The sequence below is a fragment of the Pseudoliparis swirei genome, chromosome 20 (genome assembly GCF_029220125.1).
Source record: "Pseudoliparis swirei isolate HS2019 ecotype Mariana Trench chromosome 20, NWPU_hadal_v1, whole genome shotgun sequence".
Taxonomy (NCBI): Eukaryota; Metazoa; Chordata; class Actinopteri; order Perciformes; family Liparidae; genus Pseudoliparis; species Pseudoliparis swirei.
Window position 1 is genome coordinate 15,830,700 of NC_079407.1, and position 20,861 is coordinate 15,851,560.

A 20,861-nucleotide genomic window follows, 5' to 3' on the forward strand; every position below is an offset into this window, starting at 1 on the left:
AATTATGTAACCAATTTGTATGTACTCATAAGAATGATACTGGTGCAAGTAGTCAAACTCTAAACTAAACTGCAAGCCCTGACTGGCCTTTTTAACAACAGACACTTTAACGTTTTGACTTGTCAGCACAGTACAATCACAGGTATGTCTAACATTAGCCATCGCCGCATCCCATTTAGGGTTTCCAAAAGCAGGGACCATATATATATATATATATATATATATATATATACGAATCAACACCACTGCACATTAAATACATCTTCTTTAATGAAGATAATCCTGACCTCAGTATATTGTAATCAATGCAGACTTGAAACGGGAGTTTTACAAGAGCACTTGAAGGCAGCAGCAGTGAGCCCGTGCTTTTTTGGATCCTGCCAGCAGAGCGCGTGCCTGCGCCTCGCACAGAAAATGGGGATGCCTCTCAGCGCAGCGCAAACCCACTCCCCGTTTTCCGTGAAACTGTGAGAAGCAAAAGCTCTGTTGTTGTTTTATTTTGACATTGTCAGGAAGCCGATGCACCGCGAGCTCCCTCCACCTCTCACAGGACTTTCACGGGATGCGTTCGAACAACCCTCACATCGGGCACAAAGTGGCCGGCTGCTTGGTGTTCCTCTCCCTGTGTAAGTACTCACTTTACTTTCTAATGTGCAGGTCAGGGGGCCTCGGACCACACAGCTGCGGGGGACGGGGCCGCGCCGCCACCCTCAACAGTTACCGGGGCGCGTGCTGCTTCCGAAGCTTCAAGCTTGTTGTTCGGAGCGCTGCTTTCCAGCTGCGAGTGTCTCTCCAGAACTGTTTGAGAAGTGCGGAGCCATGATTCAACCTCAACTTCCTGAGCAGTTGAAAGACGACTTGTGTTCCCGTCCCCGGTTTGCCATGTGGGCTCGCGCAGACCTCTCTGACTGCGGAGTTTACGTGAGAGTCACTCGCGGGGGGAAATGTCTGAAAGTCGTCTCATTTGGAGTCGCGCGGCATTGCCGTAAAAAAACCGCCCGCAAGCGGCGTAAAGTAGCTTCTTGATGACACACCGACGGTGCACTCGTGGGAGTCAAGCCAGAGGATGAATGCCCCTCCGGCTTCAGCTACTGTAAGCTTTGCCAAGTCCCATTTCTCTCCGTCAGCCCCCGGATGTGCAGCAGGAATTTAGTGATTCTTCCTCTTTTTAGTGCAATAGAAGGGAGAAATCCTATGACCCACAGCCTTAGCAGCGTGAGAGGACAGAGCATGTTCGTGTAAAGTTGCGTTTGCTGCGGGTACATTGTGAATACATTGCATTTTCTTTATTTTCTTCCATGGAGTTAATTGTTAAATGTGAAAAATAGTTCACGGCTAAACATGTCAACTCAAGTAGAGCATTGCGTGCTATGTCTGTCATTAAAGACAATACAGATCTCCGCTTGCAGTATGCCAATGCACATTCAGAGCAGACCCATGGATCTGTGTCATGTCCATTGGGTGCAGCACGCAGTGTGTGGCTGCAGCTGTGGGGAGACCAGTCAGTGCCCAATGGTGCATTTGCCCTGTGGCACCATGTGCATGTCCTCCTGAACTGTGGGAGATGCATGCTGGCCGCCTTGCTGGCTCTGAAAATGGTCACTGTGAAAAAAAGAAAGGAGAACAAAAATGCCAAAATACACGAGGATCTGCAAATATTTTAGTACTGCCAAAAAAATGTGCCTGGGTAAATAACACAGGGAATACAATATGTCACGTTCAAGGCAACAAACAGATCGGTTACAGTGCCAATGTGTCTTTATGCTGCAAGAAATTGCTTCTGGTCATACTGATATTATTAGTTGGGTTCTGACAGATTGTTAGATTATGATAACAACATTATTGAAATATATATATATTTGGAAAGATATTGCATCATCATTTGGCAGAAAAGATAGAGGAAGAGAGGGGTTTAAGGTAAACACATTAATCATAGATACTGTACGCATTACACTCACTGTTCCTAACCCCCATTTGTTTACAAATCATTCATAAAGTGAATTGTTGAAGGGCCTCTGGAGCTTTCTAGTGCCTTCCTCTTTGAATTAAGCCACTTGGATCATGTATAAGTGATTTATCAGCAGCTGTCATGCATTTATGAAGCTGCTCTCATTTCCTTATATGTTGTCTCCACGGAGAGTACTCTGAACATTTCCTCATACTATTGTGTTACAAAATGATTTTTTTTCTTCTTGGATATAATTGATTCTCATGCATTCTCATGCTTGGAGAAGTTAATTCATCAACTCGGATCTGTGAGAGTCTAAGGCTTCAGATGGCATGATGTATGAAAACTGTCCAGGATCTTCACGGATAACATTTCAGCTTTGAACTCCACTTCTCTTCTGTAGATAACCACAACTTAGCCATTTTAGAACAGTGCCAAAAGCACTGCATACAAATTCCAGTTGACACGACACATAGCACACAGAGGCTTTCTGCTGGGGTCAGTTTTGTTCTGTTGTGTCCTATATTGCATTTCTTTAAATCTATTGCATAGAAAAAAGGGAGGCTCAGATACATTCGCCACATCTGTCCTTTTTTTATAAATAACTTGTTCCCACTTTTCCCATCATTCCACCACCTTGTTTGTTATAGCTCAGGAAGTTGTCATGAAACTACTTAACACAACCGTTGTGTCCTGTATAGTGGATAGGCCCAAGAAGGGTCTTGTCCTGAGTTACCTCGTGTCTGTGTTAACAAAGTGGGGAAGATAAGCAACATGTCATTGTGACCGTTTCACTGCACATCAGGTCATTATACACGGCCTTGAACGAAATTAGCACTTTTAATCCCTGCAGGGTTCCTGTTGTTTGTATCATCAGAGTTTAATAGAAAGTAATTTATCTAATGGTGAAGTTGCCCTATAGAGCGTGGGCTCTTGGTACAAAGGGAGCACATTCCTCAAATGTTTAAGATAGCAGTGAACCCCTTCATGAATAATTAGACTGTAGCAGGCCCAATTATGACATACAACAGTAACAGGTTTCAGGCTGTCACCAGTAGGTTTCCCCCCCTAAGCAACAAAGGATCAGCAACTAGAGACATTTGGCAATATCTTTTATTATTTTCCCGCAGACTGCATCTCTGCTCTCCACCACCTCGCTGCTCAGTCCCTACTGCTACTTTATGGAGACAGACGCACAGATACACACACACACAGATTATCAATCAGCCTCAAACTGAGGACAATCAGACACCATTCCCTGAACCACACCCCCGCTCCACCCACTCTGCAGCCGAGCCTAAACACCCCCCGCTGCCACTACAACATTTAGGAATGCTATACCTAGGGGTGCACATAACTGGTACGCAGGTACGCATGGGCGAAAATAATCAACAATGCGTAATGCCACTTGTGTTACTTCGCGGCTTTGCGTACTGACCGATCTGATATTGATCGTCTCTACAGCAGCATGTCATTCTGTCTCTACGTGTCGCGTTAACACTTCTCGGCTCTCCGTCTCGCGCGCGGCAGAGCTCCGATGCCGGCGCACGCATCGTTCAGCCGAGATGCGCGCACACAAGTGAGCACACTCTCGCTAGCACCCCCCCCCCCCACGTAGGTGGACGTCACAAAAGCTGACGCTACATATGGAGTGAGTACCAAACACCATCTCCCGGTACTCACCTGAGTAACTCACTGAAAAAGTTATGTGCACCCCTGGCTATACCTCTATCTTTTGGAAGCAGCATCATCTTCATACTTAATCAGGATTTATTTATTGCCATGCCATATGAACTTGAAGAAGTCTCCCTCAATTTCCTTCTCTCGTTTGCATCATCAACGTTTAGCCTACACTTTGTCACGCTTGTAGTTCCTCTTCTCTGCTTGCTGCACGTGATAGTTCATGGTGATACCTACGAATGTGCAATGTTTCGGGCGGAGAAAGTGCTTAACATAAAGTGTAGATGTGATTTTTAAAGCTGTTTTTATGCGAGTGTGATGAAACACTGCATATATCATATTCATTGCAGCGGGAAAAGATCTTCATATGACGGTTGGGTCTAAATATAACACTGAAGTAACAACCTCAGAAGTCATTGCTGCATTGCTTTGTTTGCTTTTCAAGTGTCTCGGAGTTCCACTCAGAAGTGACCACAAGGATTGAGATTGTGGGTAAGGAGAGAGTGTAAACTGTCTGTGTTCTGACCGCCGGCTGTCAAGAGTTGTGGGTAGTGATTGAAGGGCTGAGATCACAGACACGAGCATCCTCACTGTTTGCGAGAGGGCGAGGAGGTCTGTGATTCAAGAGGCCTTCAAGGTTCAGCTGCTGCTATGATCCCACACACTGAAGGGAGCCAGCTGAAGTGGATCAGCTAGAGATGGCATCCATAGAAATAAGGAATGAACAAATGGAGGTCTGAGTCAGGTCTCCAAATGAATTGTTTTAACTTCAGTTACTTATCATACAAGACACAGTGGGAAATCTTGACATTAGATGCAGCAAATGGAACCGCAACTTTTGTTGCATCAATTATCAACATTGTTGCATATAGATTTCAATAAATCGACTAATCATTTGATCAGCTTAGCTTTTACAGCTCCACTATTAGCAGGACTGCTTTCTGGAAATGGATTTGCAACAATGTGATCAAGTTCTTTAATTTACATGTATTGTATTTCCTGTATCAGTCTAAAACCATGATCTGGTTATTTTAACAATGTTTTTCCCATAAAACTTTTCACAATATACATATATATATATATATAAAATTACACATACTGTGATACAGGATTTTATCCATATCATCTACCCTTGGGTAAAGTTAAAGACATAATACTATTTTGCTTTTCCCTATAATCACAGACGTTTGGATAGGCGCTTTGCCTGACCTTTATAAAACTACAAAAATGACAAATGTATTTTGTCACTGACAGTAACATTTGGACATTGGTGTTAAACCAGTTCATATAGTATTGGAGATGCATTGTAGATCAATTAACTAATGAGTTATGGTATATCACACACCATGCTCCATGTGTTTATGGCCATATTAACTATTGCTATACACCACCACTAATGGTGTATGAATATTTTCGAAACACCTAAAGATGTTGCATAAGAAGCATTTGAACAGTACTTGGATCAAAATAAATGATCATGAGAGAGCGCTACGACTGGGTTCAGAGTGCCAGTATGGATTCTAGCCGGCTCTGCTGGCTGAGTGGACTAGACCAGTTTAGATTTAATATGGCACAGTGAGAGATGAATCCTGTGCGTCTCGCATACCTGACATACAAATTAGATGCATTATTACAGTTTTATACGTGCAGAGCAAACTGTGCCCTCTGTGCCAGTTCTTTGAGGAGCTACAGTCATCATGACAGTGTTTGCTACCTGTGTCCTCGTAAAATGTTCTTCCATGAATTAATTCTAGAATTTAACTTTACAGATTTTTCACCAACAATAACACAAAAGTGTTAACACCAGTGGCGGCTGGTGAATTTTTTTGGGGGGGCGGGGCACAGTTGAGCGACGCGGTTTAAATAGCACTCAACAATGAGAAGAAAAGAGGTTTTGAGTAGAATATTGTAAAAAACAAAGCTTTATTTCAAGAACACACCGTGCTCAACATTGTCCAACAACAACTATCAACACACTGTAACTTTGGGCATGAGAGGTTCAGAGCAGCTTTAAGAAACATTGGGCTGGGTTTCAGAGGTTTGCAAAATAAAAGAGTTTCACCCTCACATGAAAGAGGTTCAGAGCAGATGTAACGGATGTGAAACGGGCATGGAAGAAGTCGGCTCAGATGGTGGATTTTCCCAGCACTTATTTATTCTGCAGAAGACAACAGAACACACACATTTGCCTTCTGATCTGTCTCTGCACTTCCACTTCCCTCAGCAATATAAAACCATTGTCCATGGAAGACAGGACCACATTAAATCTAAATAATAACAATTCTCATCAAAAACCATGACATGTAACATACAAGGGGAAAACAGAGACCCCTAATGGACAAAATAAATAACTACATGAGCTAGAGTCATTTCAGCAGAAACAGCGAAAATTCTAACTTTGAACAAACGGGAAACACATACCTGCAGAACACGACAAAACACACACATTTGCCTTCTGATCTGTCTCTGCACTTCCACTTCCTAGACACGCAAAACAACACAATTTACACAAGGAAAATATACGTCGGGGCGACCGGATGTAGCTAAACAAACGGCGCCAAAGTGGCTCAATGAAACCGCCACCAAACGTATATGTTGACGGTCTAAATGACACGACAGCTGGACGCCGTGATCGTATTAGCATTCCATTACTGTATGTAACATAAACGGTTAATTTTTATTAAAGAATATAGCCAAAATAGTGCGACATCGTTTTTCACTCAACTCACCCTCAGCAATATAAAACCATTGTGACGGAAAGATGGGACTCAGGAGCAGGAAGTGCAACAGAGATGGAAAGCAATTTCCGCAGGAAACAGATTTTTAAAAGTAACGCTAAATAAAAATAGCTCATTAAAATAAAATTCACAAACACTCAACAATTTAGTTAAACAACAAACAAAAATAAAATACAATACATTGAAAACAAGAAATGACAGAGTGCATTTCTAACTCCGTTACACAGAATAGAGTCAGAAAGAGATCACATGTTACATTGGGTGTTTGACAGAGTAGACCCACTACTGTAAAGACAAGTAGCCTCCTCTCTTTAAAGTTGGCAAACTTCTCCATAACTCTCTGGTTAAAGTCAATCATGTCTGTAACCAGCCTGTTTCATTATTCTGGAGGGAATGTGTCTGTTTTTCAGAACTTCTTCGTTGTGTTTTCGATGCCAGTTCGGTCTCCTTCTCCTGACTGTAAACAAGGTTAGCTTCAGGCTGTTAGCGAGTTAGCTCCATGCTGTTAGCTAGATAACTGCGGCAAGATTTGTGCTTTACACTTGTCTGCAGCTCTTTAGATCCCTCACCCCGTTGTAGTCCAGAGAGTTTCAGTCCCAGGACTTTGGAACAACAGACGGGAAATTAAACAGCGCATTACTCACTGAACCTCCAGCTGACCAGCTCCGTTAGCTACCTGCTCTCGTAGCTCCGTGGAGCTCTCTGGATGAGGGAACGATACCGGTCTCTGATTTGCTGAATAGTCCAATCACGTGAAATAATAAAACGATGTCATTGGCCAGGACGCACATTTTTGCGCCCCAAGATTCACGTTTCATCCGCCAATGAGAAGCCGTCCTTGCCGAAACGACCGTGAAATGTTTGCTCGCTGCCGCACACACATTGGGCGGGCCCGAAAATGGGGAGGGGCTTCTCTCCGTGACGATGAGTGGCGATATATTATTTATGTAACATTTAACTTAAGTGGTTGTTGACAGGCTGACGGTCTCCCACACACATTTAGCGCGTCAACATATATTTGCTATTTAAATGATTTGGTATATAATGTTTTTTGACAGGATATATAATATTTTTTTCTTCATCTCAACATTTTAAGAGGGGCGGCGCCCTCTATGGACGCACCGCCACTGGTTAACACTGCATTAAATGACCTTTCAGAAGGAAGAGGGTGGTATCGAAAAGTCACTACAACAAACCTTGACATTCTATATCAACTTATCGTTAAATGTATGGGGTGCAAGTGACTTTTTTTCGTCCCGATGTGCGCGCACACACCGGCATCGGAGCTCTGCGGCGCGCGAGACGGAGAGCCGAGAAGTGTTAACGCGACACGTAGAGACAGAAATGACATGCTGTTGTGTAGAGACGATCAATATCAGATCGGTCAAGTACGCAAAGGCGCAAAGTAACACAAGTGGCATTACGCATTGTTGATTATTTTCGTGCATGCGTACCTGCGTACCAGTTATGTGCACCCCTGCATATAGGCATGTGACAGTTCAGACTGATCTCAAAATGTGTCAAGAACTCCAATTCTGCTATGACCCCTCTGTCTCATTCTCGGAGTGGAGTCACACAGCTCAATGAGAAACACTTGAATGTGCAGCATAGATCTCAGTCCGTTTGCTTCTTTCTATACCATTCTGCAAAACCCAGAATAGGTTAAGTGACAATGTCTTGTTTTCATCCAACGACCAATGCTTTAAAGAATGCTTGCATTCTGTAATATCTGTGATAGGTCTGGTGAATAAACATGGTTAAAATAGGAAGACGTCTAGAAAATGTCAGCAAACTCTGCAAAACATTAGCATAGCAGAATCACAGAATCATCCAATATGGATGTAATGCCGAGGTGGGATGAAGCCGTTAAATTGGCATGAAGGTGAAAGTGAACTTTGTGTTAAATGTTAACTCCCCTTGATGGCAGAAACAGGCGACACGAGGCGTCTGCTAAATGACATGTAATGTAATGTAATACACTTGTACATAGTGATTATTAGAGCCCTGGCACTGACTGCTAATTAATATTCAAATTCGTGTAGTCCTCCTCCATATTTGTTCACTTGAATTGTGCAGTGTCAAATGTGTCACTATTTCAAAGGACTTTCATGTGGTGAGTTTGAAAGTTCAGTCAAACACCAAGCAACTGTCGAACAGGCAAATCATTGCTTAATGACTGAGTCCTGTAAAGTATGTCGGCCCACCCACAATGCATATTTTCTTTGTTCACCCATAACGACCTCATACCCTTCCCTTCCATAGTTACGAGCACAGTGTTCCCTGGGTAATTGCACCGAGCATCTGATCTTCCAACAAAGACGTTGTGAAATTGAGAAGCTAGTTCCGAGCTTTTAGCTTGAAGTGTGATTTGCAGAGTTTCTAAACTCAAAGCAGTTAATTTCCCCTTCGGTGCGGCTCAATTGAAAGCATGCTTGGAAACAACAGTCTTCATTATGCCGGCTGAAGAGGCAATGAGAAAGAGGTGCTCCCATCAACACTCCTGACATTATGGAGGGAGTTACTCCTCTCCTCCGGGTGTCTCTCCCTCTCCAGGTTGAGCTATGAAAAGAGGCTTTGTGTCACGCAAAAATGTTGCATTTTAAATGGAGTCCAAAACTGGGTTGGAGGATGACGATGTCGTGGTTACTCGCTCTATGGAGCTTGTGATTTGTTGGATCATATTTTATGTTTGTAAACTTCCCATGGCAATTATGACATTAGATAATACCGTGTTTAGCCTGAATTTGATTTATTTGGCATTTTGTTGCTGATAAATTAAGGAGGTAGTGTAATGCAAATTGGTATTCAATTTCCAATTAGTTCCTCCTTTTATCAGCACACACAGGCTTTTGTTTACGTTGGGAGCAATAATGATCTATATAGGAAATTATAGAGCACCGTGGATTTAAGTGGCAGTTGAAACAACTGCAACAGCTGATAGAAATATGTTATAAATGTTTAAATAAAGGTTCAAGCTCAATGTCCACTTAGCTTTGGTTTCGGGGATCATCATGTGATCAGGAGATAAAATGTGCTGAGTTGTCACAGAAGTAGACGTTTAACCTTTACATTTTTTGTGACTTCTCTTCCATGTTGGCTTAAAAAATGAGTGACAGTTTATTCAACAATCTGTGATTAAACATTATTATTATTTAGAGAATTTCTTAAATTATTCAGCATTATATCAGATAATACACAGGTGAATTCAATTAATGAGATGCCACTTTTTATCAGCATATGTCATTTTCATGGAGAATCATCAGAAGAAGGCATATTCTGAGCATTCATATTGTCATAAAAAAAACTCTGATAACGGTAAATTGCTGTGAACGGAGTCTTATTGAAACGGCAAACAAAGCAAATGTTGTCAAAGGTTGCATGAAATCAGATCTCTCCCGTTTGAAAGTGCAGTGCATCTTTTTGTGTACATGCCTACTCTTTTGAAGACGTTTTGTATGCTGCTCTTGAAAGGAACATGCAAAAATAATATTCCATTGACCTGGTTGGCCTATTTGGATGGTGTGAAAACTAGATGGCATCATTGGCACTTTCATGACTAAACTAATTTGGTTCATTACCCTGTTCGTCTGTTCTGAACTGTGGCTTTACTCCAGGCTTTTTGTGTTTTTGAAGTTAATCAGCGCTTTGAATAATTCAAGAAGAGGGTTCTCTTGCAATGGACATTGTATATATGATCAATTTACTGCAGAATGAGTTCTAAAAACCAAGACACAGAAATAGTATGTATTTTACATGTACCTTTTTATATTTTACTTTCTTTCTTCTTGTTTTACACTAGAGCTAGAGTTCCCATACAACATGGCTGATTTTAGGTTTTAATCAACAGTCTGTTTCCCTCTAATGGCTACTGCTGCGAGTCAGAGAAGGACATTTAACTCTTTCTCGGTTCTATAACTTAATTAAAGTCAGTTTTAAAGCCAAGTCATGTTGGAATGCAGCAAACCTGATTTGATTTACATGGCTGTATAAATTCGTTCTTGGAGACACCGCTGCTTTGGACATATTGATTTGAAATCCTGGGAATCTTTCTGAGAAGATTTTCTCATCTTAGAATCGATGGCAATTTAATTAGCTAGAATCTCTCAGGGCTCTAATTACAAACTCGGATAGACAAATGGTGCTCTCAGAGATCCAACATAGACTCAGCAGGTAAGGAATTGGGCTTCGAGTTATCTTTTCTTTTAAATTGTCTTTATAATTGTTTCAAATACAATAACTTAAAGCAGGTTTTTCTCTTTAGCCTTGCCTGTGTACAGCAGCTGTGCGATGGCCTGATGTTTAACATTCATTTAAAAATAGTTTATTGCCGTTTATATCATTGTCTAAAAGAATATCTTTTTTCTTTTTCTATTCCTACAGTCCATATCAACCTTTCTGCTGGCAGCTCAGGAAAAGGCTCACAGGTAAGGAGACCAGTTGACATGTGATTCTTTATTTCTTGTGTGCAGATTAGTGTGAACCCTTGCACTTTTGCTTGTTTCTTGATAATTGGGTTTAATCATTCATCACCTCTATTAAAGCCTTACTTACCTGACCAGCTGAAATGAACATTTTTAATGGATGAACTATTGTCCTCTAGAGTAGAGGCTTAAATTCCTCCAAACTTCAATTGTATGTGTTCTTTCCTTAAATGCAAGATCATTTTCGGCAGTTGCCGCTCGATAAATAATTAACTTGTTCAGTTGCTCGACTTCTCAGTGAGTCCCCCGGCAGAGGTGCTTAGCATCACAGAAATGGTCAATTACTGTCTTGCTTTTTTACTGATGCCGACCGCTTCTCTCCCGAGAGAGGAAGTTTCACACTTTTGCTTTGTTCGCATTTTCCAGTTGTACACATATATGTGAGGGAGTATTGTTCCATGAACTAAAAATCCAATGTAACAGGTTTGCTTAAATCTTTCCTATAAAAAGTGAGTCTCATTCTCGATTTGCCTTTTCTATAGCATAGTCTCTTTATAAAAAACGATTAGTGGACAGCTGCTTGTCAAGAGTGATAAAGCAAAGATTTAAATGGCATCCATTCAGGAGAAGAAACCCTTTAAAGGAAATAAAAGAGCAGTGTTTTTGCAACAATGGAAATTAGGATTAAAAGTTTTTAAATGTGCTGGGGAGAAAAAAAAACATGATAAAAACTGAGAAACTAAGACACAAATGCCCAAGCTTCAGAAAATAAGCCTCTGCTGTCCTCGCCTCCCTTCTAGACTCGGACATGTGGCTGCTCGTTTATTTGTCGAGCTCATGAGTGGTGTTGCCTAGTTACCATCGGACTTCTGAGGAAGTTTGTCTCCTTCACTCTCCCAACATGCCTTTTGCTTTTGAACGCGGTCACAAATCATTGTAATACCGATATTTTGACAGGTGTTTCCCAGTATGGCTAACATGTGTTTTTTACTCCTCGTATGAGACATTTGTTCCAGTAATACGAATGCAGGGCTGCTCAGAACGGGCCCAATGCTTGTCCTGTGGCCATGCTGCTTGCAGCTTTTTCGGGAATCGCTGATACAAACAATTTCACACTCAACACTGCACTTCCTTGCAATATACCCACTGTAGTGACCCCATTGCCTATCAAAAAAGGTCACTGTGATTACTTGGAGGTTTAGTTTCGACGCGTGCGATAAACAGACGAAATGTCCAGTTTGTAATGTGAAAAGGTTATTTATTTCTAGAGTTGTATGGCTTCCAACACAAACCAAAATATGTTTCCTTGTCCAAACCCATTTGAATGTTCTCAAAAAATGAAAGAAATCAAAACACATTGTCAAAAAACAGTCAAAAAAACCTGTGGGCTCCTCCCAGGGATGGATTAACCAACGGGCCTACCGGGCCCAGGCCCAGGGGCCCATGAGCTCAGCGGGCCCCTGGGCCTGAGCCTCCGCGCGTGACGTCGCTGTGATTAACATTGTATTGATATGAATATGATGATATGACACGATGCGCCGTAGCCGGTATATGCTGGGCTTAAGTCCTTCATGTCAGTAACAGGGCCCCAATAGTCCTACTGAGGGATGGATTACCGAACGAGCCTACCGGCACCAGGGGCCCATGAGCTCAGGGGGCCCCTAAGCCAGAGCCTCTGCGTGAAGTAGCTGTTATTAACTTTGTATTGATATGATGATATGCAGTGTTGGGCAAGTTACTGAAAATTAGTAATTAGTTATAGTTACTAGTTACTTCTTTTAAAAGTAATTGAATTACTTTACTAGTTACTGTATATCCAAAGTAATTAGTTACTAGGGAAAGTAACTTTTAAGTTACTTTTATGTCTGCTTTTTTAATGTCATGAACAGTACTGAACAGTCAAACACAATAAACATATGTTGTAGACCTATTTATTGCAATCAACAGGGCAACAGGCCTTCAAATCAAGCAGGAGTACAAAAGTCCCTTTTTTAGTTAACTTAATACAAAATAACTGTCTCAGTGATTTAACAGTGTTTTTTTTACCACATTAGGCCCAATGAAATAAAAGTGATTGGCCTACATTATTAACACTAATTAAAAGAAAACAAAGGTGTCTTGAGGTGCTGCATATAATTGAGGGGGTGCTAGTGAGGCGGTACGTGCTGATCTGGAGGCAGTTTGGTAGGATTTGGGTATAAATAATTTTTTTCATTTAAAATATGGATTTTTATTTAAAGATATTCATGTAATTTGCATGCAAAATAGGTCTACCCGAACCAGCGGACACAAAATTCAACCAGCGGCAAAAACCGCGGACCTGGCAACACTGGAAGTGGCTGTCAATCACAGTGTGGCACCGTGATGCTGGTCGAGGGGGCGTGCCTGTGATTGGCGGAGGAGAGGGGAGGCGTGCCTGTGATTGGCGGAGGAGAGGGGAGGCGGGGTTAACCTGTCGGAAAACGGAAGTTAAGGGTGGTTGACGGGAACCGTTGTTGTTGACGTTCGAGCTGCTGAGCTGAGAGGAGCACGCTGTCTGTGTTGGTGGATGCCCAATAAAGGGAGGAATAATAACGTCGTCCCGTCTCCGTGTCATCAGTCCATAACGTCCGAGACGTTACATCATTGCGCCACCAAGGTCCTGCGATGTCAGATCAGAAGAAGCTAAAGTAGCCTAGCTTGTCTTCTTGTCTGCAAGTGTTCATTTTTCACAAAAGAGAGTAACGCGAGTAACGAACTCATTTAAATTTCAGTAACTGTAATTGCGTTAGTTGATTTAAAAAATACTTCGTTACACTCTCGTTACCGCTAAAAGTAGTGGAATTACAGTAACGTGTTACTTTGTAACGCGTTACTCCCAACACTGATGATATGACACGATGCGCCATAGCCGGTATATGCTAGGCTTAAGTCATTCATGTCATGGTCATATAATTCGCGTTATGTTGTCTGCTCAGCTCCGGTATCGTTGTTCCATACGGACTGTTTTGTTAGCGATGTTTTAAAAAAAAAAGTATATTTACATTTATTTTTATTTTTTTGTTTACAGATTTTGTTCTTCTTTTCTTTTCGGGTGTGGGGGGGGGGGGGGGCCTTGACACGTCCAGGCCCAGGGGCCCGTGGTTTCTTAATCCGTCCATGGCTCCTCCCAATCTAGCAACACCTGACCTTAGTGCTCCCCCTGATTATATTGGCCTCTATTTTAATTGACAGTGGCCCTACGGCGACGCCCCCTACTGGTGGGAGGTCCACAAAAAGAAAAAAGACTTGCACCCACCATGACATCACACATATATACCAGTGAAATAGGTCTGCAGCCTGGTTCACAGGAATAACACAACCTGGGGCTGACTTTATCACAGCCTGGTTCTGGGGCCCTCAACTAGAGGGACAGCTTCTTCAGTCAGGCCATCAGGCTGCTGAACAAGGACTGAGACCCTCATTAACACTACACACCAGAACATATTCTGTGAATATCTATGGCCATGGTGTATATTTTATTACATTGTTTATATATATATATATTGTATATATATATTGTATGTATATACATATATATATATATATAGTCTCAAAAAAGTGTATATTTTATTACATTGTTTTATATATATATATTGTCATGATGTATATTCTATTACACTGTTTTATATATATATTGTTAATACTTTCTTCTTTTTTGTGTGTGGATATTGTATAGTTTATTCTCATTCTTATTCTTTTTTTAGTCTGCTACTGCTGTCGGGTGTTTTGCACATAAGAATTTCACGAACCGATTATACTTGTATAAAAGGGGATGTGACAATAAAAACTTGAAACTTGAAACTTGAAGGGCACCTATAGCTAAAGATGTATTATGATGTTTAGTTCTGAAATGTATTGAAATATGTCACTTTTCCAACTCACTGTACCCTAAATCCCCACAAAGAACTTAAACCATTCAACTCAGCTGGATGGTAATGTACATGTCAGAGATCTGTAACTGGTTATGTTACAGATATCGTTAAAACCTAATGCATTATTATTCCTCAAACTATCGAATGAGCCGTTTTCCAGATATGTGAAGAACTGACAGACAGATTGAGATTCCCTGCCTTATTGTGAGTGTGTTTTCCTCATCAAGCCCGCCTGCAAAGTGGAAACTGAGCCAAAGAACAATGTGAACAACATTAGAGAGGAATACAAATTTGGAGGTCATTGAAGTTTGAAGGTCTTGAAGTTGTGGAAAGCCATTACGGGAGGCCGGGCAGTCATTTACTTACGGCACACAACATTTTGAAATTTTTATAAATTAGTGGACTCTAAAAGCTAACACACCTGATTTATTATCTCAGTTGCTGAAAAAAGAAATGTATGATTGCTTTTGCGACAGAGGATTATTCACATCATAACATGAAGTTGCAATGAAGGACTTTCTTAGCAGTGTACCTTAAAACTGTTTAGTTGCATTCCATGTTCATAAAGAAATTTTTCTGGCGAGTCTTTTGTTGGTTTTAAATATTTATGAGATTTGGTTTTCTGGAACACCAATACACACCAGCCATAACTCAGTTGTTAAATCAGACATGATTGATATTTGTGGGTGTAACCATAAAATAGTTGTAAGACATTATGCTGGCCTAAATACAGTGCATGCTCCGCATGTTTTCATTTAGACAATGCTGGTATCATGAGTGTTCTTTATATCATTTCCACCTCGGGTGTGCTATATGACGTTAGTTTCACAGTCTGTTTTTGGTCGTTGGAGGTTACAAACAGGCTTGGTAACGACACGCTAACATGCTGACTGCAACACCCTGTTCTGTGGGTCTCCCCAGTGACTCTTGATTGCTAATTACCTTCACCTGCCCTCAGCCACTCCTGTCTCTTGATTGCTCATTCCCTTCACCTGCCCTCAGCCATTTCTGTTTCCCTGATTTTTCATGCCCTACACCTGTGGTTTCCCCCCTTATATATACCTCCATTCTTCCCCTTGTCCCTTGCCAGATTGTTGTCATTGATACCTGTTGTTTAGTCCTGTCATTAATGCCTGTTGTTAGTCTCTTGTGTGACTCCGCCTTCTATCTGAGTTCCACATTTGACTTTCTCCTCAGTAAAGAGTTTTATGTTCCACCTTACCTGGACTCCTGCTCGTTCCCTCTGGGCCTGAGCTTTTGCCTCACCACACCCCATGACATTGACGGTTTTAAAAGTGAAGTCTTTTCTCACTACTTTATACGGGCTGTGAGGGGGATTTAATTAATTTGTATGTGTAGTGTTGTTCATGTGATTTTGGAAAAGTATCATGTTACGATTGTGGATCTTGATGCTGCCTGAATGTTACATGATATAAATGCTATATCCATCAATATTTTCCAAAAGTATGGAATTCTTTAATGCACATCTTTCGGTCAGCCACTGTTAAGCGTAATGAAAAACAACTTGCAGTAACCGGGCAGTTTCGCCGGTCTGGCAGAGCTAGATTGTAATTATTGTTACCTGAAATTACTGGCCAGTGGTTTGTGATATCTTTTTAATGAACATCAGTACTGTTTAACAGTATAAATGGAAGTAATGTGATTGTTTAAAGATAATCATGAAATATATAGTGTATCTGGCTCCAGAGAAGTTGAGATTTTAGTATGCTTTGGAAAATGGTTTACAATGATGTACATTGCATTCAAACTACCAACGCATGCCTTCAAAGCACTGTTCAGCTATCGGCTTATTTGACATGATTTTTAGGGCCAGCGGTCGGGACATCTGGCACTGAATACGAAAAGATTCCCCATCTGACTTCAAACAACCAGGCTCAGCAGGATTAAAAGCTGTAGTGTGTGTGATATGGGTAACACTGATCTCCGAATGCAAAGCAGCGACTGATAGTATTACACTTCCAACTACATGTTTGGAGAATTAATAAATACATTTCCAGAGGGATTCTGCAATTCGTGGCTTACTGTTTGCGCCCTCACGGCGGAGGAGGAGATGCTCATCGGTTTCAGTTTGCAGGCAGGATTTGAAAAGTTACAAGCGCTGCCTTGATAAATATACTGTAGTTGCTAAACATTGCTAGTGACTATTTTTTTGCTCCATCCCAATGCGCGCAGACCGGCGTCGGAGCTCTGCAGCGGAACAATCGATCGGCGTATTGAGCACCCCTGCATTCAAGCATTAAATAGCCGAGAGGTTTTTTCAGCGTGAGGAATTCGATGTGTGGCGGGAGTGCGTGAGATAAGACCGAAATGCTGAGTCTCACGCTCAATGCGTGAGACTTGAGAGCCCTGTGTTAATGTTCGTGTCACTTTTGCCAACATTCGTGTCCTCTCCAGACACATGAGGACACTTTTAAAAGTAACTGCAGTGCCCAAGCAGGAAGCATTTTTTTCTGAAATTCCTTCAGGCTTGTTCCTAGACCTTGGTAAAAGCATTCGACCAGTCATACGACAGACACAAGGACATAACCAGTCCAGCAGAAGTAATTGAAAGCGCTGATCTTTGTGAGTCATTCACTTATTTCATGTGTTTTCCAGGCTAAATGGTGGCTTCACAAGGTTACATAATACAACAAATTTTCTTCGGCTTTGTGCAGGAACTCAACAGCACATTTACTAGAATTCTAAACAATGCCAAAATTACAATAAATAGTATAAACATGGCACCCACATAGAAGACATTTCTTATTTGCCAAACGATTTCTAAATATTAACGTTGAAACCATGTACTCCCTAAATGGCTGTAAGTACATGCTTGAAAGTATTTTTGTATTATCATTTAGCATCTCATTACTGAGGCAGTTGTTGAAAAGAAAAACAAACTTAAGATGAGATGTGACTGATGTCTGAATCATTGCCTCAACTCCGCTGCAATGATCTTTTCTCAGAAAATGTTTAATCTATTTGTATTCTGCATGAATGCTGCACCTGGAAATCCCATTGCAACTGGACACAATCTGTGCTTGTCAACAGTTCTCCAGGTGGTATACACACGCACACACACACACACACACCTGCATCCATTATCCATTGGAACCATACTTTTGGGACAACCTGTGGTCCAAATGAAATAACTTGTAGTTATTCGCCAGTGGTCTTTTTTTATTTGGTCTCTGTGCCGTCAAAAGCTGGAACCATAGGCATTTTGTTGGTGGGCTTTGTGTCCAGCAGGTCCATCATTGTGGTCTCAGGAACATCTTATGCACAGTTCAAATTTGGCACAAGCACACTCAAATGAGAAATGGACACCCAATTACACACTGATAGCAAGGGCTATCGTGCAAGGTCCCACCTGCCCATCAGGACTAACTAACATTCATAGAGCACATTAAGCCCAAGGTAACATGGCATTAACTAGCGGAACAGGGGATCAAACTGCTGTTTGAAGGATTAAAGCACGACCCTACCCGCCTCAAGTTTGAACTGTGTGGGGATTAAAGGTCACTGTGGCCTCATAAGGCACGTTTTGGGCCATAACTCAATCATTCATGCTAATTATGAAAATTTCACAAAAATGTCTAAAAGGATAACAAATTGGAGTTATTACATTTTAAAAAGATATGGATGCCACATGACTGGTTGGCAGAGGCATATAACCGCCAGGCGGGGATTCTAGTCCACAATATTTGTTTGATTATTAAAAGGAAGAAGGAAAAGGATGCCGACGTTCATGCTTTATAAAAAAATGTGTTTGGCTGAATCGAATAAAAGTCTCCATAACGCGATTCTGTCAAATTTAATGCAAAACTAGGAGACGCCATCATGAAACAAAAAAATAAAAGAATAGAAAAAAGTCTCCCTTTTGGTTTCAGATAAATTTTTTCTCGAAGGAAAAAAACTAAAACAGATAATTATGCTCTAGCAGACCCTAAAACAAGTATTTAATTTCATTTAGTAATTAGTTTTTCTATTTTGTAGGAACGTTTTTTACTTCTTCTATGACTTATATTTATAACATTTGCCCACTTATTTATTTTACTTACTTTGACTGTTAAGTAATGGTTTTGTTTTTGTTTGAGTTAGAAAAAGCCGATAAAGAACCAGATCGTGGTTTAGTGCTCACAGCACTTCATAGCAGTCTGTGTCCCTGTCAAACTTGCACATGCCGAAACCGGGTGCATCGATCTCTTCATGAACACAATACTCAGCATTTAAAGAGTTTGGAGGAAAATGTGTTATTTATAGCCTTTTCCAAAAATCCAACAGCATAAAAGTATGGATTGATTAACCAGAGTGTTTTAACGTACTACAATCCTCCATATGAGCCCATCATAAACTAAATTGTACTGTGGCGTTAGAGGTCACGTGAGTAAAATCCCATTTATGAGTAGCTTGTGCACTATTTAGTATCTGATAATCTGTGTATGCTGGATCTGGATTCTATCAAAGTCTAGGACCAGTTATGTCCTGCTCTTTATTGTATTTTAGTAAGCGTATATTCTATAAACCTCCGCCAAAGTTGGCTGTTAGCTTTGCATAACACATCGACTGGTCCTAATTGTGCAAGTATTTTCTCTCATAACATTTGTATTTCCAACAGTGTTTTTGCTCATAATATTAAGCTAAGCAGCTACACAGGGTTTTGTTTGAAGTTAAAAGGGAGAAAGTGTTGAAATATCTACCAACTGATTTGAAAATACAACACACTTTTTATGTTGTAAAAAGTGGTTTTAAATATAAGAAGGATAACATTTTGTTCTCACAAGGTACATCCATGTAGACACTGTTGCATGTTTTATATAGCATGACATTTTTACAAGAATCTCGTTTTAAAATGAGTCCACTGCAGACATAAACAAATCACAAGACGGCCTTCTTAACCATTCCATGAAGCCAGTTGGTGTGTTAGCCAGTACAGTCACATCTGATCAAATCTAGCATTGACGGTTGTCATGTCGGCCACTAAAGTTGACAGTCGGTGGCTAGAAGTGGAAAGCCTGCTTTCGTCTACCTGCATCTCAAATTAACGAGGTATTGTTAATTTTTTTAAATACAGATTTCAAGTGGTAAATCTGCCGCAGTAATCTTTGTTAACTGCAGATGTGATGTATGAGAACAGAAGGCTGGGCTTGACAGGCTTAGCAACAGTAACTTGGTGAAAGATCAATTACAGAGAGCCTTTGTTTTCAGGTGGACCATCATCAATGGGGAATTGACAATTGTCATTAAAAGCAAGTTAACAGTTGTTTCTGTCTTTCAAGTTTTTATTTGTTCCAGAGGGACAATGTACATTGATGAACACTTTAAATTAAAATGTAAATGCACCCAATTACAGGCTGATTTTCATTGTCTGTCCCCCTGCCAGAGTGTCCTTTTTAATCCATTCAGACTGTTATTTTCTCCCAATTTCCAGTTGAACTCAACTAAAAGCTGAACACTGTTATGAAAAATGTCCTTCTGAAGTTTCAATGCAGCAGACATTCCAAATCTTTAAGTCATCACACATTAAGAGCTTTTGCTGTGAAAAATGACTGTTGAATGCAGTTCCCTGACATGGAGAAAGGATTCAAAGGGGGTTTTCATGCTTAAACCGGCTCAATAGATCTGAAAGCATCTTTAAAAATCGAGGTGACAATTTGCAAAACTTTATTCCTCAGTTAAGAACAGATTGTAAGGTCCATCGAGACAACTCGCTTCTGTAGACATTCCCTATTTTTCCCCTCACATGTCAAAATTCAGAAAATCCAGTAACCTTAAATAATTCTTGCCGTCAGTGAACAGAAAGCTAATGGGACCTGACGGGTCACTCACATCAGTGGAGCGCCTGTGCCCTCGGGATGCAGCATTGGGCAGGAGCTCTGCCGTGCATGTGTGTGTCAGGCCTCCAAATCAAAGGCAGAGCTAAAAGGGTTGTCTTTGTGGGTGTCCTTGATTAAATAATTAAATAACGAAGGTTGAGCATCCCAAGAAGCTTATGCATGTACACCTCAGCCGCTACGCTGCCAGTGTTTTGAGGTTAAACTACACAAGGCAGAATCTTTTTGTCCGTCTGCATCAGCGCTGACGTGCCAGAGACCAAAAGCGCTCAAGGCACGGTGAAACTAATCCCCTTCAGATAGACAGTGTAGACTCATAGCAATTCCTTTTTAACACCTATGGGTGT

At 41.0% G+C, this 20,861-nt stretch overlaps 1 protein-coding gene across 1 annotated transcript in view; it reads left to right on the forward strand.

Moving 5' to 3' along the window:
• The first annotated feature begins 359 nt into the window (after positions 1-359).
• Positions 360-20,861, forward strand: part of b3glcta (beta 3-glucosyltransferase a) — a 63,485-nt gene continuing 42,983 nt past the window's right edge. Inside the window, 2 exon segments of the mRNA XM_056440993.1 lie at positions 360-626; positions 10,747-10,790. Of these exon segments, the coding sequence (XP_056296968.1) occupies positions 563-626; positions 10,747-10,790 (108 nt within the window). The 5' untranslated portion in view covers positions 360-562.